This window comes from Myotis davidii, unplaced genomic scaffold, assembly GCF_000327345.1.
Source record: "Myotis davidii unplaced genomic scaffold, ASM32734v1 scaffold129, whole genome shotgun sequence".
Classification (NCBI taxonomy): domain Eukaryota; kingdom Metazoa; phylum Chordata; class Mammalia; order Chiroptera; family Vespertilionidae; genus Myotis; species Myotis davidii.
The window spans coordinates 125286-152711 of NW_006383019.1; the positions used below are offsets into that span (position 1 = coordinate 125286).

The following is a 27426-nucleotide window of genomic DNA, read 5'->3' on the forward strand; positions in this document are numbered from 1 at the left end:
AAGCAAAAATAAAGGAAGTATAGATACACCTAAGGTAAGGAATTTAATGCAACACAAAATAAGAAAATCCACAAGTTACTCAAGTTTAATTTCGGTTTTGACTTCCCAGTCTAAAAGAATGAGACATTTGAAAGTAGACATGTATTTAGAGGAATTGAATTTTGAAAGCAAAGTAAGTTTGCGAGAGAACTTCTAGAGAAAGGGCTCTGGATGTGTCAGATTCTGCAGATATCCTCATCTGGGTTTCCCAGAAAGCAGAGCCTATGGTGCATGTGTATTTTATTGGGGTGTGTGACCCCTGGAAGCAGGAGTGACAGAGGGAGGGAGAATCCACACAGGACGTTTTATCAACTTGATCCCTGCATGGGCATTGGCTGCGTGATCTCATGGGACTGTTTGAAGTTGTATGAAAGCATCTCAACTGCTCAGCTGTCCAGAGGAGAAAGAGCTATTTATCTTCACAGGTGTTAACTCTTCAACACTTGAGGGGTGAGCAGGCTTGGGCACCTGAGTCTCTGAGCAATGACAGAGAAAACCTAGAGCAGAAAGGAGGGGGTGCAGAACAGGGCCTTCGGTGAGCAGCTGTCAGGTGGCACCAGCCAGACCCCAGCATACAGCCCAGGCTGGGAGGAGGGATCCGAAGGTCCCCCCCACCCGCCCAAACAGGGTTCTGAGAGGATGAAGCACGGCCCTGGAGCCCCTCGGGACTAGGCACACAAGCCTGGGGTTAAGGTTTAGGGATACAAACATGAACACAAACCCTGTTCCCTTCCCTCAAGAAGCTAGAGCGAGCTTTGCATGGGGGCTTGGCTGCAGGATGCGAAGGATTTGCAGAGGGAAGGAGAGGGCTGGGTAGGAGGGAGAGAGCCAGGCTGGGGTAGCAGCACCTCTTGCTCACGGTGCTGCCCTCAGTCAGTGGGCGCCACAGGAAGCACCTCAGGGAGACTGTGGCACTGTGTCCGGAAGGAAGGCCTCCGAGAAGGAGGTGGGTGTTTGCAAGTATCAAACACAACAGAGGAAGCCAACTTCTGCCAATCTTTGGGTCCAATAACTACAATCCTCACAGGCCCCACCCTGGCTGGGGTGTATTTAGCAAACATAGTGTTAACACTGCTGGGAAGTGCCCCAAACTTAGCCCTGCCCTAGACCTTTATGTTCAGTAAACAAGTCAGACCGCTGGCCTGTGTGGGCTCATAAACACAACGTTTGCTTTCCTGCTGGCTGAGTCCTCACACGCTGACCTTCTCTACACGCTAATGACTCACCCTGGCTGCGCTCTGGAGCCCCGTCAGCAGCCATGGAAACGCTGGGTAAAACCTGTGGGTTGTCAGTTCCTTCAGTCACAAGTCACAAGGCCCTGCAAGGAAAGCCCCTTCCCCACTCTCCCAGGGGAAAGCCCCCGGGCCAGGCCTCCCCTCCCAGCCGCAGCCCTGCGGAAAGGGTGGCTGCACAGGCACTGCCGCTGCCGCTCCACCGGGGTTGGGTAACAGCTTATCTCTCTGAAAACCGAGTCCCACTTTTGCACACTGCACTCTGAACTTTCGTACAGACGGGCGGCTTGCACACCCTTATTTGGTCTTGTGGCTGGTGCGGCCCAGCTGGAAGGCTCAGCGGCCCCTCCCCCACCCACCCCAGGCACATTTCCAAACTTGATTACTTCCTTTGTCGTCCAAGGCTGGCAAAGGTCACTTGAGTTCATTGAACACAGGCCAGATGAGAGCGCGAAAGGTTACCTGGGGCCTCTGCAGTCCCACAGGGCCTCAGACTGCTAAGGCGCTGCCCACAAGGCCACCGGGGCCTCCTGCTCTGAGGAGGGAGGCTGCTGAAGCCAGTAGAAACCCCGAGAAGATCTAAGCTGAAGGGAGTTGAAGACGTGCTTTCTAAAGCAGAGCCAGGCAGCGTCTGGGGTGTCTCAGGATCACCCGTGACTAGCCTAAGATAAACAGTAGGGAAAAGAAACGGGAGAAATAAGCAAAGGAGAAAGGAAAGACAGAAAAGTTAGAGGACTGAAAAAAGAGGAGCACACATAAAAAGCAATGCAGTTAGCAGCCCAAAGACCAAATGTCCTAAGACAGTGGTCCTCAACCTTCCTAATGCCGCGACCCTTTAATACAGTTCCTCATGTTGTGGTGACCCCCAACCATAAAATTATTTTCGTGGCTACTTCATAACTGTAATTTTGCTACTGTTATGAATCCTAATGTAAATATCTGATATGCAGGATGTATTTTCATGGTTACAAATTGAACATAATTAAAGCATAGTGATTAATCACAAAAACAATATGTAATTATATATGTGTTTTTCAATGGTCTTAGGCGACCCCTGTGAAAGGGTCGTTCAACCCCCAAAGGGGTCGCGACCCACAGGCTGAGAACCGCTGTCCTAAGAGACCCTTGTCCACATAAGGCTTAAAGCTTCCAACCCTAACCATAAAATGGGTTTTAATTTCTTCTAGTGAAAGGAATTTTAGAGACAGGACAGGCAGTTAGGGAACATGGGGAGTGGAGGGGGTCCATGGGAGAGGAATGCATAGGTGAGGGCTTGGGGCAGCCAGAATGCTTATCTTACCTTTACAGAGGAGAGAAATGTCAGAAGGTAAGGGGCAGGGGGAGGTCTACATTCACAGAGGATAGAGGTGTTGCAAGATAAGGGGGGCATCAGGTGGGCTTTGAACTTTGAAACTGATACTATGTAAGAGAGTGACCAATTAGGAAAACACCGGACATATATGAAGGAAGAGTCCAATGAGAAAGGGTCATCTTCAGACAACTAGCATTTATAAACCCAGAGACAAAGAAACTCAGAAGATTGATTTTTTTCCCATTAGAGAGAGCAAGCAGGCTTTTCTCATTTTGGGACCCCTACCCAGGGTGTTCCCTTTGGGGATCCCTGCCCAGGGGGAGTTTGTATATGCTTCCAATAAACTTACACATTTTTATTTAAAATCTTGAGCCACGAAGTTTATTCTTCAAACTTTGTAGGATAAGAACCCACAGGAAGAGTCCGCACCCCGAGCTCCGTGTATCAATAGGACATGAAAGGGATTTGCAAACCATGGCTGTTAGGTATTACGTGAAGTCAGTTACACTGCCTGCGCTCACTTTCCCAGAAAGATCCATTTCATATTACTGCAACAAATAAAGTCTGCAGTTTGCAAAGTTTGTGTGAAAAATCTTTTTGTAAAAATTGCCAATTTGGCCCTAGCCTGGTGGCTCGGTTGGAGAACTGTCCCATACACCAAAAGGTTGTGAGTTTGACCCCTGGGTTGGGGGCGCCTGTGGGAGGCAAACAATTGATGTTTCTCTTACATAGATGTTTCTCTCTCTCCCTTCCTCCCTCTCTCTAAAAAAAATAAAAAATCAATGAAAACATATCCTTAGGTGAGGATAAAAAAATTGCCAATTTGCTGTCCTATGTGGCTACTGAAAAAGAGGAAAGAACCTGTTAGACTCACATCAAAGAGGCCACTGGGCTCTGCTTGCCCCCAGGAGCCTCAAAAGAGGTGGTAAAGTCCTCCCTCTGCCCACACTCTTTTTTTTTCTTTTGTTAATCCTCACATGAAGATATTTTCCCCATAGATTTTTTAGAAAGAGTAGAAGGGAGGCGAGAGAAAGAGAGAGAAACACTGATGTGAGGGACACATCGACTGGTTGCCTCCCGCTTGTGCCCCAATCAGGGCCAGGGATTGAACCTGCAACCCAGGTACATGCCCTCGAATGCACACCCTTTGGTGTGCAGGCTGACACTCTAACCATGGAGCAGCACAGGCTGAAGCTCTTGCCCCACTCTTGACAGAGAGTGGTGGTAGGAATGGGTTTGCAAGTATTCTTGGATACAATGAAGACAGAGAAGGAATCTCCTAAGCAGAAGGCTTGTAATATTATTTTGAATAGAGAAGAACGGGGCAGGAGCATAACCCTTGGTCTCTAAATCTTATGTTGCCTGAAATTTCTGCTTCATTGTTTTTTTTTCCTCTTCATTTTTGTCACTTTTATTCAGTGGTAATTCTCCCCCCGCCCCCACCCCCCTCATTTTCAGTGCCAGACATGGCAAGGAGTGATTATAGCCAACTGTTATTAAAACATTTGTTCATGCCCTGGCTGGTGTGGCTCAGTTGGTTGAGTATCATCTCTTGTACCAAAAGGTCGCTGGTTCAATTCTTAGTCAGGGCACATGCTCAGCTTATGGCTTTGGTTATGGGAGGCAACCAATAGAAATCTCACATTGATGTTTCTCTCTCTCTCTCTCTCTCTCAAATCAATAAAAACATATTTAAAAACACACACACAACAAAAAAATAAAACAAAAATCCCTTAGTTCACAATATATAACCCCCCTTTACCACTAACCCCAAACTGACTCATGTGAGCTTTCATTCTTTCTTTTCTTAATATACCAAACCAAGACTGGGTGTAGGGGGCAAGGGGAAGAGTATAGGAGGCAACCAATCGCTGTTTCTCAATCTCCCTTCCTCTTTAAAATAAAAAAACCACATGGTCGGGTGAGGATTAAAAAAGAATAATAAAACAAAGGTTTTCATTGCTTTAGTTCACAGGTGGCTTGCTCACTTCTTACCACACAGAAGATGTAATAATGGGCACCACCACCATTGTACCAAGTCCAGCTCTTTCTTCTGGTCCTTATTTCCCCTTGTCATTCAAAATTCTACCATGGATCCCCCTTTTCTTCCTCCTCCTCCTTTGGCCAGTCTTATAAATATTCTCCAATATCATTATCCAAACTCTTCTAGAATTAATATTTTTAACAGACAAAGAACTAAGCATTAAATATTACAGCAGAAAATATACACATCTACCAGGCTAGGGATTTATAAAGAAAATATTTGAGAAATAATTTAAATCATTTCAAGATCATTCCCAATTGGGTTGATTCTGTTTGGTGTGGTTACTTGAAAGTATATACAAAGACACATGTGCAGTTGCTGGCTAGGAGAATGTCTTAGTTCCTATGAATGTTCTGTCTTAGCTTTGTAGATAGCAATATGCATGTTCTTAGGGATGGAATGGCATTCATTTTTTAATAACTTCCGATACCCAGACTCTGAAACAAAAGCAGTTGATGTTCTTTCAGAGTAATTAAAAATACTTAGACTTTTCTTAAGCAAGGTGCAATGCTGCTAGAGTTAGCATCTAAAAGATGTCAAAATGTAGCTTATAAAAATGAGTTAAAAATGAACTATAGTATTCTGCAGCAATGTTTTCCACCTGAGGTCCACAAATCCCTAAGAGTCTGTGGCTAAATTCACAGGGGTCCATGAGTTCTTAGAAAAAGGTATTTTTATTTAGATAACAATCTAAAAATGTTTATGATTATTTCACTGGCAATAAATGGATAATGTCCATGTGATTTTCCTGCTTATATACACTAGAGGCCTGATGCATGGATTCATGTACTGGTGGGGTCCCTTGGCCTGGCCTGCACCCTCTTGCAATCCGGGATGCCTCAGGGGATGTCAGACTGCCAGTTTTGGCCTGATCCCCACAGGCCAGGCTGAGGGACCCCACCACCTCTAGTATGCATTTAAGATCTTTGGTTAATCTCTTCCCACCTTCCCCTGTCCCCCCTGCCCCCTGAGATTCACCAGTCTCTTTCATGTTTCTGTGCCTGTGCATTGAGCATCTGCCCCCTGGTGGTCAGTGTGTATCACAGCCACCGGTTGAACGGTTGCTTAGACTTTTATATATATAGATGTCTGAGAATACGAATCTTCTCAAAGTACCTGAAATTTTTTTTCTTTTAAACAGGATCCGATACTTTACGTAAGCTAAATATAAATAGAAAATTAAATTAGGAAGAAAAAAAAGATCCATACATTATCAAGGTTAACAAACCTTGCTCCACAGTACTTGGGTTGAAAACCAGTTCAAGTTCTCTAGGCAATAAAGCGAATCTATCTGTATCAACCCTCTCCTTCCCTAGCCTTGTAAGACCCTTAACCACTCCCATGTGTGGAGTTAACATGAACCTAGGCAGGCACCATGTGGGGGAACCCATCCCCAGGAAGAGCTAGAATTACCAATGTGAGGGCATAATTTAGACAGCATCCAAAGGGCCAGCGGTGGATCTTAAGCATCTGTGTGAGCATCAAGCTCATCTTTCCCTCAACAACGCCTGTTTTCCTGGCCCATGTGCTGGGCTCTGCCTTGCTTTGCTCATCTGTTTCCCCACTGAGAGCACACTTGGTCAGGACCTCATGAGGTCTGGTGAGACCATATGCTAAAGCCGAATGACTCGTCCCAGTTTCCTGTCCTAGATGCTGGCTGTGGTCTAGCTCCAAACAAGGTCACCTCAGAATCACCACAGGGCCACTTGCCTGACTTTGACCTCCTCTGGAGCTAGAAACTCTGATGCAGTATCTTACCCATTAGAGCAGGCCTCCCTGGAAACAGATACAAGTCCAGTTCAGACCTGCATTTACCCCATCATCAAGCGACTACAATCTGATGTCTGACTCGTGGGCCTGTGTTGTTGAAGTTCCTGCACCTTTAGTAGAGATATCTGTCTGTATGACCATCTGGAGGGGAGAGAGGTACAATGCCGTCTGAATTTAGGTTTGATAGCAATAAGTATAAAAACTTATAGAAAGTCCTCTCTTGGGAAGTATAGCAAAATAAAAGACATTAATGGAAGTTTAAAAGTTAGAGATATGCCTGAGTGTGTTAAAGGATAATGTTGAGACTAGATCATCCGAAGCAGTTTCTCTGTGTATCACTTGCACTAAAAGGCTCACTGTAACAGCTGATAGCTCAATTTTGAAAATGAAATGCATTTTAATAAACACTGCCTTTATAAGTATTCAAAGTGTGTGCACTCTGTTCCAGCTATCTGGAAGCACACACTGCATGGAGCACATGTGGCTAATTCCCATTTATTAAAGAAGCAGTAAGAAAAGATACAATGCAGGAAAAGCACCAACCATCCTTTCACATCAGGTTGAACAAAGCACAGTGATTTCTCCCTTTCACCCACCCCCAAAGTTTGTACATTTTTCGGGACACACTATATATACTCAGTCACTAAATTGACACATGGGGAGGCCCTTTGACCTCCTCTCTGAAAGTCAACTCATCACTAAGTTCTAGAAACACTACCCTCCCCAACAGCTTTAGAAACCTTCACTCCTCTCTGTCTCCTCTGCCACTGCTTTATTTCTGACTCTTACACAGTTGACCTTTGAAAAAAGTAAGGGTTAGAGGTGCTTACTCCCCACCCAGGCAAAAATCTGAGTATAAGTTTTGCCTGTCCCCAAAATAAGTCATTCCTTGGTATCTGTGGGGGACTGGTTCCTGGGCCTCTGTAGATACCAAAATCTGTGGACACTCAGATTTATATAAAACTAGAGGCCCGGTACATGAAATTTGTGCATGGGGGGGCCCTTCAGACCAACCTGCACCCTCTCCAATCTGGGACCCCTCAGGGAATGTCTGACTGCTGGTTTAGGATCGGGCCTAAACCAGCAGTCGAACATCCCTCTCACAATCCAGGACCGCTGGCTCCTAACTGCTCACCTGCCTGCCTGCCTGATCGCCCCTAACTGCACCCCCCTCCGCCCCGCCAGCCTGATCACCCCTAACAGCCTCTGCCTGCTGGCCTGATCGTCCCTAGCTGGCCCCCTGCCGGCCTGGTCACTCCATGCAGCCTGCTGTTCAGTCGTTACTGTTACTGTGATGGCATCCCGGACAATTTGCATGTTCATCTAGCATTAGTATAGAGGTCCCTTATATAAAATGGTATAGAACAATGCACACAGTCAACCCTTTGCATTTGCAGATTCCCAGCTGTGAGCTGAAAAATACTATCTTCCAGCCCGATCAGTGTGGCTCAGTAGTTGAGTGCAGACCCATGAACCAGGTCATGGTTTGATTCCCGTGGGCTCAATCCCCAGTAGGAGGTGTGCAGGAGACGGCCAATCAATGGTTCTCTCTCATCATTGATGTTTCTATCTCTGTCTCCCTCTCCCTTCTTCTCTGAAATCATCAAAATCATATTTTAAACAAACAAGAAAAATACTATCTTCCATCTGTGTTTGTTTGAATCTGTGGAGCAAAACCCTCTGATACGAGGGCCTACTGTATATTTAATGAAAAAAATCTGCATACAAGTAGACCTGTGAAGTCCAAATCTGTATTGCTCAAGCATCGGCTGTACTGCCCACCTGCTTATGCTAACAGCCCACTGCACAAGTCTGACCCCTCTTCCAAGCGGCTCTCCAAAATGCTGTCAGAGTCTCCTAAAATGTAAATCAAATGAAGTCATTGCCCAGCTTAATATATTTCAAAGCTCCTTAATTTTAAAAAATTGTTGGCGTCTTTAACCTGAACCTAACACAATCTTCGTGGCCTGCATCTGCACGGCTAGCTCAGGACCCCTTCATTACCTCCCCCTCGCAGGCGGCTGCACTCCAGTGCTCTGGAAGCACACACTGTGCATGGAGTGATGTGGCTAATTCCTACTTGTCCTTCCAGGCTTAGACCACAGGTAACCCGGCTGGCATCTTTCCTGACTCCTGTGTTCAGGTCCCCGGCACCCTTTGTGGACTCGCCTTCGGGTGACTGGCCTTCGGAATAGCCCTTCTGTGCGGCCCTCATATCATTAGTTGGTTTGTTGGCCTTCTCTACTGGACTGTACGGTCTTTGAGGGTAAGAGCTTGACTTTTCATTTTGTATTTTTAGGACTAATATTTGAAATATAGCATATGCCCTCAAAATGAGGGTTAAATGAAGACGATGAATAGATAAATTTCAAAATTAACAAATAAGCAAACTGAAACCCAGGTGCCTCTATGAGTTCTGTTTCCTTCTGACTTCCAGGTGAACCTGGCTCAGGGGGCACTGGTGTTTTGTAAACAACCTCACTCACAAGGGCAGAATGAGCATCAAACACGGAGCACCTAGGCTTAGAGTGCAGAAAACGCGAAATGGACAGATGAAACCTGTGACATGTAAGGACCTGGCAGTTGAACAAGAGAGGCTGAAAATGACGGGCACAAAGTGGCCAGGGAAGGAGATAGGAGGACAGTTGGGGCCAAGTACTGTTATGGATGCCAAAAGTAGTTCTCAGAAGTGGGGGGAGAGGTCAACCAGCACTGCTGAGAGGGCCAGTAAATATCCAACTGATTTTACAATTAGGGAGCTACCAGTGACCCTGAGGAAGAGGAATTGCAATAGCAGAAGGAAGAGAAGAGATGGGGAGCCCAATTTTACTGTACTGGGGAATGAATAAAGAGATGAGGCTGTGCAGATGGTGCGTATAAATAATACAAGATTATAAAAGAGAAGTAGGGCAGTAATGCGCTGGAGGGGAGTTAAGCGAGGGTTTTTTTGTTTGTTTGAATGATAAGAGCATCTTGGACAAATATATGGCAAGAACCCAAAGCAATGGAATAAGAACAAATAGAGGTTAATGGAAATTCCCAAGAGACCTGGTCGGTTTGGCTCAGTGCATAGAACATCAGCCTGTGGACTGAAGGGTCCAGGTTCGATTCTGGTCAAGGGCACAGGCCCAGGTTGCGGGCTTGATCCCCAGAAAGGGGTGTGCAGGAGGCAGCCAGTCAATGATTCTCTCTCATCATTGATGTTTCTATCTTTCTCTCCCCCTCCCTTCCTCTCTGAAATCAATTACATATATATATATATATGTAAAAAAAAAAGAGAATTCCCACTAAAGCATGCTATGGGCATAACAGATTATGTGTCATAGGTCAGGATTATTGATGAATGTCAGCAATGAGGCCGTAAATAACAGGTGTGTAGATGTAGTCCTGGCAGCCAGTTCTAGGAAACAGATCATTGCTTCCATCCCCAGCCCCATCTGGGCTCTAGCAGGAGGCAACCAATTGATGTATTTCTATTTCTCTTTCTTCCTCTCTCTCTCCTACAACCTCCTCCCTCCCTTCCACTCTGTCTAAAAATCAATGGAAAAAATACCCTTGAGTGAGGATTTAAATAAAAATCTGCCTCAAACAATATAAAATTGACTATATCTGTTTGCATTGTCAGGTGCAAGTGGCTAGATAGAGTTTCAATACTTTTGGAAGGTGTGTTAGGGATGACTGGTTTGACTTAAAATGAGTATGTGGTATGCACACAATTCCTTCTAGGGGAGACATCTCAAAGAGAAAGGCAGTCATTTGTCAGAACTGATCTGCTTCAGGTATTAAGACACTATGGGCAGAAAAATGAACAATGAAGGGTGGTTTCAGGAGCCCCCAAATGAACAACCCAGGAAGCAGAAGCCTACACTGCAGGCACTAGTATATAACCAACGGCCTTCTTAGTCTCTGTGTGACTCCAGAGTGAACAGTAGTGGAACATTCTTTATTTCACGAAGGTTAATGGCTCTTCTGGCAAGGCCAGGGAACACTGTATTAATTAAATTATTATACAGGTGTCCTATGGAATAGTGTGCAATATTAAAAAAACTGTTTTTATGTTTGTGTATAAATATGTATCTGTAAAGTTTTGAAGATACGGAAGTTTACACACCAAATAGTTAACAATGGTTTTCTCTAAGGAGGTAAGTGGGTGGGGAAAGAATAGAGGGTGCCGTTCATTTTTCACTTGATAATTTCTGTACTGTTTGTTTTTACAATGAGCACAGATACTATTATTATTTTTTATTTCTTTTTGGATACTATTATTTTATTTTTAAAATTTAAATTCTTTATTGTTTAAAGCATTACATATGTCTCCTTTTCCCCCATTGACCTCTCCCTGGCTGCTCCCATCCCCCAGCACATGCCCTCACCCCTCAACTGTCTGTGTCCATTGGTTATGCTTATATGCATGCATACAAGTGCTTTGGTTGCTCTCTTACCTTCCCCCCCACACTATTACTTTAATAACAGCTTTATTAAGATAAAATTCACATACTATACAATTCACTCATTTCTTTTAAAAAAAATTAAATTGATTTGAGAGAGAGAGAGACATTTATTTGCTGTTCCACTTATTTATGCATTTATTGGTTGATTCTTGTATGTGCCCTGACTGGGGGTCACACTCAACCTTGGAGTATGGGGACAGTGTTTATTTTGTTTTTTTTCAAATTGAAATGTTTTCACATAGTACATTAGAATTTTGGAGAAAGCCTTATTTCTTTTTTTTAAAATATATTTTATTGATTTTTTACAGAGAGGAAAGAAGAGAGATAGAGAGTTAGAAACATCGATGAGAAAGAAACATCGATCAGCTGCCTCCTGCACATCTACCACTGGGAATGTGCCCGCAACCCAGGTACATGCCCTTGACCGGAATCAAACCCGGGACCTTTCAGTCCGCAGGCCGACGCTCTATCCACTGAGCCAAACCGGTTTCGGCTGGGGACAGTGTTTTAACCAACTGAGCTACCCGGCCAGGGCCCAATCACCCATTTAAAGTGTACAACTAAACATTTTTTTCTTTAGTATACCCATAGAGTTCTGCAACTAACACCACAATCAATTTTAGAACATTTTAATCACCTAAAAAATAAGCCCCATTCGTTTCCCAATCCCACCAGTCCCTGGCAACCACTAATCTCCTTTTCTCTCTATGAATTTGCCTGTTTGGCACATCTGAGATAAATGGAATCAACATATGTGTCTTTTAGTGTCTGGTTTCTTTCACGTAGCAGAATGTTTTCTAGGTTTAGCCATGTTGTACCAGGTATTAGCACTTCATTCCTTTTTATGCTTCAATAACATTCCAGTATATGAATATGCCACAATTTGTTTGCCCATTCATCAGCTGATGGGCATATAGGGTGTTTCTATTTTTTTTCTTTTTTCTTTTTGGCTATTGTAAATAGTGCTGCTATAAACACTCATGTACAATTTTTTTTTTTTTTTTACTTATTGATTTTAGAGAGAGAGGAAGAGGGAGAAAGAGAGAGAGAGAGAGAGAGAAACATTGATTTGAGAAACATCAAATGGGAACCAGCAGCCTGAATATGCAAACCCCTCCAGGTATTGAACCTGCCACCTTTTGGTGCATAGGTTAACACTCCAACCAACAGACCCACACTGGTCAGAGCTGTCCTGTTTAATTTTTTGAGGAGTCACCAAACTGTTTCCCATAGTGATTATACCATTTTAGATTCCCATCAGCAATGTACGAGGTTTGCAATTTCTCTGCCAATGCTTAGTATTTCCCTTTGTACTTCATTTTGAAAAATATGGTCAACCTAGTGGGTGTGAAGTGGTGTTTCACAGTGATTTTGATTTCCATTCCAGTAATGATTAATGATTAACAGAAGGGATGGAGAGGGAGAGAGAAAGAGACACACATCAACTGGTTGCCTCCTGTGCATGCCCCGACTGGGGCCGGGGATCGAACCTGCAACCCAGGTATGTGCCCTTGACCAGGAATTAAACCCATGATCCTGGGCCAATGCTCTAACCACTGAGCACATAAGCCTGGGCTTGACTCTCCTAATAGTGCTTTTTTAAAAAAAATATATTTTATTGATTTTTTACAGAGAGGAAGGGAGAAGGATAGAGAGTTAGAAACATCAATGAGAGAGAAACATCGATTCAGCTGCCTCCTGCACACTCCCTACTGGGTATGTGCCCGCAACTAAGGTACATACCCTTGACCAGAATTGAACCTGGGACCCTTCAGTCCGCAGGCTGACGCTCTATCCACTGAACCAAACCGGTGAGGGCCCAATAGTGCTTTTTGATGTATAAAATTTTTAAATTTTGATGAAGCCTAATTAGTTTATTTTCCCTTTTATTGCTTCTATGTGCTTTTGGTGTTATATCTAAGAAGACTTTGCCTATCCTGCTCATGAAGATTCACTCCTCAATTTTATTTTAGCTCTTTTTTTTTTTTGAAAGATTTTTGGAGAGAGAGGAAAAGAGAGGGAGAGAAACATCGATGTAAGAGTGAAACACCCAATGGCTGCCCCTGCATGCCCCCCCCAACGGGGATCCCAGCTCACCAACTGGGCATGGGCCCTTACCAAGAATCCAATTGGTAACCTTTAGGTGCATGGGACAATGCCCAACCATCTGAGCCACACTGGCCAGGGTTATACTTTTAGCTTTTATATTGAGGCCTTTTAGATCATTTTTGTGTATCCTGTGAAAGGGTCCAACTGTTGTTCTTTTGCAGGTGGATATCTAGTTATCCTAGAACCATTTGTCAAAAAGAGCATTTCTTCCCCCACTGAATTGTCTTGGAACCATTGTTGCAGATCAACTGGCTATGTGAGGGTAAGCATGTATTATTAAAAAAAAAAATAAAGAAAAAGAAAATCCAAAAGTGAATAGAGCCTAGAAATCCTTTCACTACAGAAACTGGCTACTTAAACTGTGGCTCAGCCTTGAGGAACGAGGTCTAGCTAACCATGATAGTTTTACCCAACTAGCAGAGCTCGCACTACATCATCTTAAATTGCAATACACACAGGCCGCTGCAATTTTCTTATCCCAAGGACTTTATAGAACATCCTAAAAATGACTAAGAATTACTTCTTGGAACTTGGTCTTATGCAGAAATAATCTGAAAGATCAACTAGCAATCTTTCTTCTGGATGCTCACATTATTTGTCTATAAGACTTGCATTTTAGAGAATTAATTATCTCCTATCCAAAGTTTTTGGTTCCTACAATTTTTGTAGATGCTGTAGACTGAATATTTGTGCCCCTCAACAGTCCTATGTTAAAATCTATTCCACTAATCTGATGGTATGTGAAGATGGGGCTTTTGGGAGGCAATTGAGTAGAGCGCTCACAAATGGGACTAGTGCTCTTAGGAGACCTTAAGAGAGTTCTCTTGCTCCTTCTGCCACGTGAGGACACATCTAGAAGACATGAACCAGGCACAGGCCCTCACCAGACATTAAAACTGCTGGTGCCTTGATCTTGGACTTCTTTTTTTAAAAAATATATTTTATTGATTTTTTACAGAGAGAAAGGGAGAGAGATAGAGAGTTGGAAACATCGATGAGAGAGAAACATCGATCAGCTGCCTCCTGCACATCTCCCACTGGGGATGTGCCCGCAACCAAGGTACATGCCCTTGACCGGAATCGAACCTGGGACCCTTCACTCTGCAGGCCGACGCTCTATCCACTGAGCCAAACTGGCTACGGCAATCTTGGACTTCTTAAATGCCGGGAGCCGGTCCATCCTTGCTGTTTCAAGGGACCTGGCATATATGGCATACTGTTCTTTAGGGAGGGAATAAAACCTCTTAACTGCCAGGCGGGTAATTAATCACTTTAACTGCGAACAATCATGCTTAAGTACATAATCTTTACTCCCTGGAATGGAGATAAGAAACGCCCTACCTTTGGAATAGAGATTGATAGGATTAGAATCAACTGGTATAAATACAGATGCAACAAGACAACAGGACACAGAACTTAGGAGACAGAACTTAGGAGTCAGAACTTAGAGACAGAAGAACTTCGCTCGAGAGAACATGGCAAAAGATCCTGGACTGAACCTGACTATAGAAATTGGCAAGAGAACCTGACTAGAACCTGGTGACTGAACCTGGCTGGATAACCTAGCAAGAGAACATGGACACAGAACCTGGCTGGAGATCCTAACCAGAACTTCGCTGGAGATCCTGAACAGAACTTGGCTGGAGATCCAGACCAGAACTTGGCTGGAGATTCTGGCTAGAGATCCTGGCTAGGCTGCTGATCAACTGAACGCTGTCTCCGTGTCATTCCTTCTTCACCGACTCCATCTACACCTTTGGGGAGCCCTGGACCTGCTGGGGTTGGACCCCAGCACTTAAACTCCAGGACTGTGAGAAATAAATTTCTATTGTTTTTAAGCCACCCAGTTTATGGCACTTTTGTTATAGCAATCCGGACGGACTATGATAGTAGGCAAGAATGAGCTCGCCAACCTTATTTTGGTAAATAAAAGAACTATTTTGAGTTTCTTTCCACTGTGGATGCCATAAAATGGAAAAGTGCTTAATAAAATGGAAAGCACTTAAAAATGTCAGTTATATTGCTGAATTGAGTACATAAACCTGCATTTATATCTAGGAGCTTCAGGTAAAACCACCATCTCATTCAGTCAGTTTACATATAGAAAAAGAGAAGCTCAGAGAGGGAAAATTACTTGCCCAATAACACACAGCCGGTTGAAGCAGAGCTAAAACCTGAACACACATTTCATGACTCACAGACCACAGCTCTTTCCATCACCATGTACTTTCTTTTCTCTAGTCTTGACTTTTTCACATTCATCCTTCCACTACGAGCAGTAATCTGTCTAAATGCAAATATGGACTTCTAGTTATAGTGCTAGTGACATTTTCACTTCCCTCTCTTCCCTCAAACTTTATTGAAAACAACAAAAGAAATAAAAGTTATGTAGCATCGCCGAAACCGGTTTGGCTCGGTGGAAAGAGCGTTGGCTTGCGGACTGAAGGGTCCCAGGTTCGATTCCGGTCAAGGGCATGTACCTGGGTTGCGGGCACATCCCCAGTGGGAGATGTGCAGGAGGCAGCTGATCGATGTTTCTCTCTCATCGATGTTTCTAACTCTCTGTCTCTCTCTCTTCCTCTCTGTAAAAAATCAATAAAAAAATATATTAAAAAAAAAAAGTTATGTAGCATCAACTTTGATGAAGCAAAAACACCACTGTATCAGAAAACCACAAAACATGAAGCATACCCGCCTAATACTGTGAAATCTGCCCCAGAAAAAGGGGCATGCTGCTGGCCAGCATACGTTCTACCTTGAACTGTCAACAGGATTTGAAAATCCCTTAAAATTAAGCCTCCCCATCCTCAAAGGCACCCAGTGATCTTTGAATAGCATCCTGAGAATCAGAGACAATATGGTCATGGAGAAGCATACTTTGAAGAATCATGTTGATAAGCTATTTCTAGGGTTTACATCAAGCCTGTTGCCTGAGAAGAGTACTAAGAGATCAACATGAAAATACATAAAAAATAAAGATGCCTCCACAATGAAGGAGAAGGCTTTGTCTTACTGTTGAAGACAAAGATTCAGCAAAAGCTTCAGATGGCCCTGCTCCAATCCTTATATCCTCCTCAGCCCCTCCAGAACCATTTTTACAAAGGTAGCTGGCCTACTCAAACATGAGAAACCACCTAGAGAACCAACAGGGGACATCCCCTATGCATGATAATTTCAAAAACAATACAAAAAAAAAGAAAGAAAAGAAAAAGAAAGTTAGAAAAAAAAGAAAAGAAACCATAAACAAAATGCAGATGAAGAACCTATTATAGTTTCAAACTATCTCCTAGGGCAGTGGTTGGCAAACTGCAGCTTGGCAAACTGCGCCTCACAAGCCACATGCGGCTCTTTGGCCCCTTGAGTGTGGCTCTTCCACAAAATACCGTCTCTTCCACAAAATACCGACTTTTGCGCATGGGCCACAAAGTTTCAATCGCACTGTATGTGCACACCTGCACGTGGTATTTTGTGGAAGAGCCACACTCCAGGGGCCAAAGAGCCGCATGTGGCTCGCGAGCTGTGGTTTGCCGACTACGGTCCTAGGGTATCAAAGAATTACCAGCAGCCTGATATCTTTTAAAAAATTAGAAGAAGAAGGAAAAGAAAATGGGATTTTTAAGGGTTTCAAGAAGAGGTTTTTACATAACAGAAATGGAAGTTAGTGTAGCTTGGCAAATAAGCAAGGAAAAAAATAAACAATTATTCAAAATAAAGTGAGAGATATAATGGAAACGTTGACAAGATCTAAAAATTGAAAAGAATATTGATATATAGGTCATAGAAGAGAATAGTTATGGAATACAAAGAAGATCCAACATACACCCAATTAGTGTTTCTAAAGAAAAGAACAAGGCAAATGGTTAGAAAGACATAATGGAGTCTACAGAACGAAAGGCCTACTATGTCCTAGGAAAAATTGATTTGGGACAATCAGTTTTAACTAAATAGTAACATAATATAGTTCTGGAACTTTCAAGGATAATCCAGGTAGAAAATATTTTGTACCAGGGGAAAATATCAGAATCTTCACAACAACACAATGAAGAAATATCTACAGAGGAAAAGGAAGTATAACCTGATAATTTTATAACCACCCAAAGTGTCCTCTAAGTATAACAGATATTCTTAAAATGTATGAAAATCCAAAATGTGCTGCTTTTCAAAAACATACTGGTTGGTGACCTCCTGTCATGTCAGGAGTGAATCCAAAAAATGAATTGAGGATTGAACAGACTGTGGTAAAACAGACTAATTGGACCATGCGGTTAAACACAGGATTAAGATTAAACAGTATGGTAACTATGGTTTTTGAAAAGACTGTCATAAACCTCTACAAAGAAAAAGTAATAATATAATTGGAATTTCGGGAGGAGGGTTTTGGGGAAAAAGTTTAGGTATGCTTACTTCCTCTATGCGTTAGTAGAAACATGGGTTAAAAACACTACTACCATCACCACCAAAAACCAAAATCTCAGTAACTACAATCTCCAAACATTTCACACTCTTCTTAATTTTGGACAGATATTTTTGGAATTAATCCATTGTAGTTGAATTAGATAAAAACATTTATCTGAAGTTTACTTCAAGTTAAAGTCTATTTCTTTTCAAGTAATATTCAATTTCATTCAAACCACAGCAACTATACAATTATTTTCATTTTTCTAAAACTATAATTATATTACCATCTATCTTTCTGTCTGCAGATATGCATAGAAAGAAGGCACTGAGTATTGACAACGGTTATTTCCAAGTGTGAGTATCAAGATGATTTTTACTTTCTTTTTATTTTTTGCAAGCACGCATTACTAAAAATACAAATCTGACCATCTTGCTCTTTTGTTCAATGTCTCTTAATTAAAAAAAACTTAGCCCTGGCTGGTGTGGCTCAGTTGGTTGGAACATCCTCCTGTGCACTGAAAGGTTGCTGGTTCGATCCCTAGTTGGGGCACATACCAGGTTGTAGGTTTGGTCCCCTGTCTGGGAAGTAGTTGATCGATGCTTGTCTCTCACATTGATGTTTCTCTCTCTCCCTCTCTAAAGCCAACAGAAATATATAAAAAAATGTATAGTCAAAAACTTATATCCACACAAGATTCTGTCCACAGATGTTTATTTATTTTTTATCCTCACCTGAGCATACTTTTCCATTGATTTTTAGAGAGAGTGGAGGAGAGGGGGAGAGACAGAGAGAAACATTGATGTGAGAGAGACACACTGATTGGTTGTCTCCCACATGAGCCCTGACCAGGGCCAGGGATCAAGCCTGCAATTCAGGTACATGTCCTTGACCTGAATCGAACCTGGGATCCTTCAGTCCTTGGGCCAATGCTCCCTGAGCCACACCAGCTAGGGCTGCCCACAGATGTTTATACTAGCTGTATTCATAACTGCCAAAACTTGGAAGCAACCAAGATGTCCTTTGGTAGATACATAGGTAAATAAATAAACTGTGGTACATTATTCAGCACTAAAAAGAAATGACTTATCAAGCCATAAAGAGACATAGAGGAACCTTAAATGCGTATTACTAAGTGAAAGAAGCCAATCTGAAAAAGCTATCCTGTATGATTCCAACTATATGACATTCAGAAAAGGGCAAAACTAGAGAGACAATAAAAAGATCAGTGGTGGCCAGAGGCTGGGGAGGAAAGGATGAATAGGCAGAGCACAGAGAACTTTAAGGGCAGTGAAAACACTCTATATATTATAATGATGAATACATATCATTATACATTTGCTAAAACCCATGGAATATACAACACAAAGAACAAACCTTAATTTAAACTACAGATTTTGGGTGATTATAATGTAACAAATGCCCCATTCTGGTGGAGGAGGTGGATAATGGGGAAGGCTGTGCCTGTGTGGGGGTAGGACTTATAGGGCAAATCTTTGTATCTTACTCTCAGTTTTGCTGTGAGCCTTAAACTGCTCTAAAAAATTAGTCTTTAAATTTTTTTAAATGCTAAAAAATATGCACTTAGAAACATATTGAAAAATAAAGCTAATAAAGCATTTGTATTACAACTAATGAATGCTCTTTCTCAAAACTATGGAAACACAAAAAAGTGCAAAGAATAAAGTATATACTGCTTTTTAAAACTCAGTATTATATTATGGACACTTTCCTGGATTATTAATCATGCATAGGACAGTATGAATTGTGGTTTAATGGGCTGGGCCATCGCTATATAATTAATCGTCTACTGTTACATTTAGTTTGCTAGCAATTTTTTGTTATTATAAATAGTACTGTAATGAATATTTCAGTAGTCACCTGTTTTTGTGGTATCTGCAACCATTTTCAAGGAGTAGTATTAGCCCCACGTGCATGCTCGCTCGGTCAAGACCACCCCTCTCAGTCCCACTTCACGTCTTTTATGTTGACCCCCGCCCCGCTCCAGTCATGCTACTGAAAGGCCCAGCCTCCTTTCAGTCCCGGAGGATCTGCCTTTGAAGCGGCTTTCGGTTTCCACATAACAGCTCCACATCAGCTGGGCCCATTCAGTCTCCTCCCTGGTTTCTTTTCTAGGAAACATTCTTGTCCATTGCACCTCATGGGAGGATGGGAGCCCTGCCTTGTTCCTGCCAACTGGGACTGGCACTGTGCCCTTGAGCTTTGGCTGAGTCACTCTCCGTGTATTTGGAGAAGGGAATTGCAGGAGGCTCTATTTTCATCTCTACAGTGAGGACGCTGGTCAGACCCACTTTGGCAGCCAGCATACGGTCTTTTGCTTTCTGAACCGGGAAAGCTCTTCTCGGCCCCCAAAGGAGAGGGGGGTTTAATTACCAATGTAACCCCAACAGCGCCAGACTGCCTCGTGGCTTCTTTCACTATATGATTTGCATGCATTTATTGGAAAACACAAAGACTTCCAGGAACTGCTAGTAAGCCAGGCTCATTTATGTTTACTGGAATCTATTTCCTTGTTCTGCTAAAATTAGTCTGTAAAAGACTTGTTAAGACAAGCACTGGGAAAAAGGAGATTTTTTAATGTGCTGAAACCTTATGACAATGTCGCCAAACATATAGAATGGCAAAATAAAGAGACATAGAAAAATCCTTCCAAACTGAAATACTAATTTAGAACTTTTCAAAGAGTTAAAAATAACTATGCAAATCAGGAATCTAGACAGTTTTATTTAATTAAATAATTTGAAAACAATTTCATGTGTCTTAAAAAATGGTTTGTTAATTACCATTTCTGAGTGAATGAAGAAAAAGCGACAGAAGAAGGTTGAGACGCATAGGCATCCATTCAAGTTCTTCAAGGTTACACGTTTACAGGCGGGCCCCAGGAAGAAAGTTTACAGTATACGTGGAGCCATTCATTTATTCAACAAACATGTGCTGAGAAACTACTACGTATCAAGGGTTAGAGAGAGGTTAGAGATACAGGAAGAAAAATACAGAGGGGCTCCTGGCATAGAGTAACACTTCACGTGCATGTTAGGATATAGGAGTACAATGAGAATATAATGCAAGTTTCCAAGAAAATCTGGGCAAATCAGGATGGTGCCAGAATCTAAGGTAATCTTTGAACTGAGGTTTGAGTATGAATAGGAGTTGGCTAGAGACAAGGTAAGGGGTGTGGAGAAGTGAGGAAGCATGTGAGAGGCAGGGACCAGCACAGGCAAAGGTGTGCACACATAAGAAAGTGTGGTACCTTTGAGGCCCTGCTTAAATAGGAGGCCAGAGATGCAGAGGAGGCACAGATGGGGGTACTGGGCAGTCCCACCTATTTTTATGGGAATGGATGTGATGTGGGTAAAACAGGGCTGGATGACAGGGTTGAGCAGGGAGACCAGGATCAGACCACAAATAGCTTCAAGACCTTGCAAGTTTTGCCAAACAACAGGTCATTGGGCCCAGAGTACTTTAGTGGTCCTAGATTATAACAGGAGAATCTGTTTTGTTTTATTCCGTCACAATCAGGCCTCTTCGAATCCCCACCATTTCTAGTCAGAATACTTTGGGCCAGTATATCTGATCCTCTTCCCACTCATTTGCCAGAAGGAGGCCCATGAGAAGACCATAGTGTCTATAAAAAGGCTTAAGAGCAGTATTTATTTTTTCAAGGAACTCTATTCTGTTTTGAATTTACCAAATCAAGTATCAAAATATACACAGATTTAATTCTAACTTAGCATGACTTGTATGGACAGAAACTGAGTAGAGAGAGAATGTTTTATTAGATATGTGGGATGTCTTAAAAATGTATATATATATATTTTAAAGTCATAAAGGCTTCCTTTAAAAAAGCAAACTGTACAGAAATCTCTGAAATTAAATAAAATGAAAGCATTCCTCTTTCAAGCCCCAATTAAGTAGAAGCTACTTTAAGGTATGTATCCTTTTAGAAATTATCTATGTATACAAAAATATGTGGGTGCTTTTCGTTTTCTTTTGCTTTGAAATATAAATAATTCTATGGATTTATATTAAGAAGCACAAACCCAACAAATGAGTTCTAAATCCACAGGTTGCATTTTCTAATCACATACAATTCCTAAATGCTTCCGGGACCATCTCTAACTGCTCTCCTAGCCTGGCTTTCAGCATCGCAGTGAAACAGCCTTCCACAAACGCAGCAGTGGCGACTGCCAGGCCAGCACCTACTATTCAGCTCCCGCATCTTGAACTGCTCTGCTCTTTCTTCAACATCTATTACAGTGCCTTGCCCATTCCAGGCATTGACTATGTATTATTAACAACATGCATTTCAATATCATATGACTCATTAAGTTAACAGAACCCATAGATATTAAGGAACTGGGTAGAATTACTGAAAGTATCCATTTAGGTGTCTAATGACTGAAATTATGCCTTCTTTTCTTGAGAACTGAATTTTCCCCCACTTTAAGAAATTAGATAAGGGGTTTACTTGGTAGGCTCCTCTTGCTAACTATCTCCTAGAAATCTAGCAATGAAGTTCAGAACAATGGAAGGAAACTGACCATGCACAATATCATTAAATGCATTCAGATAATACACTAGTCTTCAAGTGCAGTAACAAAGTGGTGGCTTTCTTTCCTGCAGAATTCTAGCACTGCCATTTACTAAACCTCTGAGGGGTCTCTTTAAAAATTTTTTTTTAAAATATATTTTATTGATTTTTTACAGAGAGGAAGGGAGAGGGATAGAGAGTTGGAAACATCGATGAGAGAGAAACATCGATCAGCTGCCTCCTGCACATGCCCTACTGGGGACATGTCCCCAACCAAGGTACATGCCTTTGACCGGAATCGAACCTGGAACCCTTGAGTCCGCAGGCTGACGCTCTATCCACTGAGCCAAACCGGTTAGGGCTAAAAAATTTTTTTAAAAAAAATATTTTTATTGATTTCAGAGAGGAAGGGAGAGGGAGAGAGATAGAACCATCAATGATGAGAGAGAATCATTGATCGGCACCTCCTGCACACCCCACACAAGGGATTGAGCCTGAAACCCGGGCATGTGCCCTGATTGGGAATCAAACCTTGACCTCCTGGTTCATAAGTCAGTGCTCAACCACTGAGCCATGCTGGCCAGGCAAGGATTCTCTTTTTTTTTTTCTTTAAAAAAAATGTTTTTATTGATTTTAGAGAGAGAGGAAGGGAGATGGCGATAGAAACATCCATTGGCTGCCTCCTGCACGCTCCCTACTGGAGATTGTGCCTGCTACCCTGATCAGGAATTGAATAGGTGACCTCTTGGTGCACAGGACAATGCTCAACCAACTGCGCACACTGGCAAGGCCTCTGAGGATTCTCTCAATGTCTACGAGCTTTAGTTTCTTTGAGTGAAACAAAAAGGCTAATAAAACCTTTCTTGCACAATAGTGGAAAAACTACACAAGATGGCCTTTGTCAGGCATGGAGTGGGCATAAAATCTAGTGGCGGAAGCATAGGCTCTGGAGCCAAACTGCTTCAATTCAAACGCCAGCTCTGTACCACCTATGCTGGATGACAATGGGCAAATTACTCAATCTCTCACTATTCCTCAGTTTCTTATCTATAAGATCAGGCAAGTAATTGTATTACTTTAAGCATTAAGATCATGTATTTAGTATGGTTTTGGGTACTGACAATGATGATTTAATATATATTTGCTATCATTATTATGAGTATAGGCCCTCCATAAAACGTTCCTTTCTCTTCTTACCCTTCATTCTTCTCTTTGACTCATTTAAATCACCTGAAATAAAATTCTAAAGCTCTGCCTTTTCTGGATTATGAAGTTAGAGACTGAAAGACTAAAGGTTGCATGTTGCTAGGAACTGACTGCATCCTCCCCAAATCCATCTGTTGAAGCATTAACCCCCAATGTGACTGTATTTGGTGATAGGGTCTTTAGGAAGTAATTCAGGTTAAGTGAGGTCATAATGGTAGAACCCTAATCCTATAGGACTGGTGGCCTACGAAGAGAAAGGGAAATTTCTCTCCTCTCTCCCCCTCCATGTGAGCATATGGTGAGAGGACGGCCGCCTCCAAGCTAAGAAGCAAATCCTCTCCAGAGCCCACCCATCGGGGCCGTGATCTGGGAGTTCCAGCCTCCAGAACTCTGAGATGACACATGGCTGTTGTTGAAGCCACCCTACTGGTACTTTCCTATGGTCGCCTGAGCAGACCAAGGTACATGGTTTCTTTGCATCTTCAAACTGGCTTCTTGACAAATTTATTCTTAACAAGTTTACTACACCTCTACAGTAGCATTTCAACAAGTACTTGTTGAAGCTGTATGATCTTCAGGATACAGAAAACATGTAAAAAATGATGACATGACAAGAGTAAGGAACTTTATAACGGAACTGAGATCTTTGGTTTGACTACAGTTCTCACAACTCAGATCTAATCCTCAAAAAACATCTTGCATTGCTGAGCCAACTGCACAGGCAGGAGTCTGTGTGCAAATGGGGTGCCTGAGCAGAGAAGCCCATTAATATTATCATTAACGTTGAGAAAATAAATCACAATGTATAACCACAGTGTACAAGGGAAGTATGTCATCTTTGAAAATAAGTGAGCAATGATTTATTTCACAAATTGACTCAAAACCATGTATCTCCCAAGGGTTACTGAGGGCGAAGTTTAGGAACAGAGACTAGGCAACTTCCCCACATGCACAGTTAATAACCTGAAGAAGCTGGGGTTTTAGTCCCGGCAGTCTGGCCCCAGATTTGTACTTTCAAAAGCATTACAAAATCCACGGGCACTGACAGAGAAGAAGGTCCCCCACGATGATCCCAACAGTTTACCCTGAGCCAAGTAAAACTGGGAATAAATCGAAACTTTCCCTTATCTCTTTGTAGGGCACTGATGTGAACAGGAGCTCCCTCCTCGCTCAATCTAACACAGTGAGCAAGTGAGCATCACTTCCCAACAGCGTTTAACATGATAAAGAATATATTTCATAAGCAGCAGCTAATATAGTGAAACACTAGATGTGTTGTCAATCAAATCTTTAATACAGATGAATTACCTGCTGTCAATAATCATTACATTGGTGGGTGGAATCCCCAAAACATCACAGCTCTGCAAAAGTTCTTTCTTACGAATCTCTCCTTGATTGTAGTAATTCCCTGAGAATGACAAATACACAGTGGAAGATTTAACAGAGACTTACGGGTTCACTCATTCTTACCTCATCTTGTTCCTCATAGGAGTTAAGCTATCTGAAAAATTTGTGGTTATGATAAAAAGCTGAAGAAAATACAACATTAAGATTACAATCAGACACTCCTGGGAGAAGACCAGCAGCACAATCTTTAGAATCACCATTTAGTTCTTCCCCAATCTCTGCATCTATCTCTCTGTTGGTTGCCTATCTGCCTGTCTGTCTGCACGCCAGTTTCATGCCATAGGCAGCACTGTATATCTCAGACAGCAATGGCTTCGGAGTTAAGCAGATTAAGGATTAACCCTTCTATAATCACTCAAGAACAAGTGGGGTCCTGAGCACATTATTAGTTGGAGCCCTTTTAAATGAATAGCCCTTAAATATCTGTTAAACATTTACTTAAAGAAGAGACTCCTGAGTATTACAGGAAAAGCTGCAGCCTCATTCAGGAAAATATCCCCCTTTGAAACAACCAGCTATGCCAGCATGCCCTCCTGAGACCCCGACGACATCCGCATCCCAAATAGCTTACGCATTCTTTATTTTCTCAACACATATACTATGCTTCCTAAGAACAGTCCTGGTAAGTGCAACTCCTCTGTATCCTCACGAATAATACACAGTGAAATGTTGGTATCACTACACGGCCCTCACCTAGCTATGCAGCCTTGAATCAAGCTCTGCAGAGAACTGCATGTGTGATTTGTGCTAGTTCCTCAACCTTCTTGAGCCAGTTTCTCCACATTAGTTTCTCACTTCAAGGTTTTCCTGACGGTTACACGAGATAATACACATTCACCCAGTTGGGTGCTCAGTGTTAATTTCTCTTTCCTTGGCTTCTTTACCTTCCCACTCCTCCTCTTTCTGAACTACAATTCACCTTCATCGTCCAGATCAAATGGTCTTCCCTCTAGGAAGCCTGGTCCTGTTTTCCCCGGCAGATAATTATTTCCAGTATTCTGCTCTTAAGTAGGAACTTTTCTCCATGATCGAGTTATTAATTCCTAAATGTCACTTGACCTAAAAAGTCAGGGTCTCATTCAACTTTGCATCACCCTGGGTGCCCAGCGCACTGCAGGTTCTTGTGGGGCACTGAACAGGGAGGTTCTGCTTCGCGCTCCTGGGAACTCGGAGAACTCCATGGAAACCTTTCACCTTTGGCAGGGATCACTCAAGTGCTAGTTTTCAGCTGCTTAAACCCAGATAGGAGCCAGTCATTACATTGTATTGAACAAGGGGACTAACCGTAAAAAGTCTCCAGATAATAGCATAATGTTGTATGGTTCTTATCACAATTTTCTGTTAACACTTTTTAAATGTATTCATGCCTCTGTTTCTATTTTGTTTTTCAGTTGCCTTACCATTTTTTAAAGACAGAAATTAGTCAGTTTTGTGATGGTCATTACTATTTTAAGTTTCTCCCAAATCTGTACACATACCCTCTACCATTAAAAGAAAACATTTTTTAGATTGATTTCAGAGAGGGAGATGGAGAAATAGAAACAGCAATGATGAGAGAGAATCAGTGATTGGCTGCATTCTGCATGTCCCCTAATGGGAATTGAACGTGACCTCCTGGTTCACAGGTTGATACTCAACCACTGAGCCACACTGATGGTTCCCATTTTGTCTTAAGGTTATGACAAAAAATGTCTGTTTTGAAAGAGTCTTATGTATACTAGTGATGTGATTCTGACGGTCAGAGGCTCTGATTACAGTTGTGAGAAACTGATGAAGTAATGTGTTTATGGAGCCAGTTTTATTGCTTTGTGTTTAAGAAATTTAAAACAGGGTAGCGAGTTGAAGTTAGAGATCGCTAAATGTTTTCACTAAGTTTGGTGAACATGTGGGCACTTCAACAGATTAAATGTTTGAGATTCTTCATCAGCTCTTAATTGAAACACTCTAATACAGCATCCAAGTAGGGTGGCTGCATCCCAGGAGGCACAAGATAAACTACTGGGGTAGAGAAAAAGCTTTAGAATTTCTTCTCTTAATTTGTTTACCTTGTTGAGTTTTTATTTTTACAAATGTCAACTTTAAAAAAATAAACGTTTTTATTGATTTTAGAAAGATAGGAAGGGAGAGGGTTAAAGAGACAGAAACATCGATCGGCTGCCTCCTCATGCCCCCTATTGGAGATCAATCTCTAATCCTCGCAAGTGCCCTGACTTGGTATGGAACCGGTGACCTCTTGGTTAATGAGTTGATGCTCAAACACTAAGCCACATGAGCCGGGCCAAAAATCAACTTTTGTTAATGTTTTATAATGTACACATTAATTCGGTGGTCCATGTAATTATTATAATTATAAATATACGTTACACATAATTGAAGTATAGATACATATTGGAAAATATTACCAAAAAATGTTTGAAGATCATTATTCTAGAAAACGAAAATAAATGGGATTAACATATATTTATTTACCAGTATATAGAACTACATTTTGTGTGTGTGTGTGTGTGTGTGTGTGTGTGTGTGTGTAAGCTTATGAATAATTGCATGCTAGGTGAAGTCTTCTGTTTTGTGAAAACTAATAACTAGCAAGCAAGCTGACATTTAAAACAAAAAGACACTTTGTAAAGACCCACATTTATATACCACATGTATAAAGGTAGACATTTTATTTTACTTTAAATATTTTAAATTTATTCTAAATAGGTAAAAGAATTATGTGGTTAAAAATCAAAAGGAATAGTAAAAAAGTAAAGTCCCCTGTCCCATTCCTTTAGTTACCCTGATCCCTACCTTGCAAGTTTTAATTTATTAGAGGGAGAAGAGGATTGAGAATCAAAGCATTATGGTCCCAATTCCTGGCCTTCTACTAATTTCATGAATCTGAAGAAATTTGTAAATTTCCTAGTTT

The 27426-nt window shown here is 41.9% G+C and overlaps 1 protein-coding gene across 1 annotated transcript in view; it reads right to left on the minus strand.

The window, feature by feature from the left end:
- The window catches only part of PIGL (phosphatidylinositol glycan anchor biosynthesis class L), a 60026-nt gene that overhangs the window by 19447 nt on the left and 13153 nt on the right, over positions 1-27426 (minus strand). Inside the window, exon 2 of the mRNA XM_006779285.2 lies at positions 24420-24519. Coding sequence (XP_006779348.1) covers positions 24420-24519 — 100 coding nt within the window. The remainder of the gene's footprint in view (positions 1-24419; positions 24520-27426) is intronic.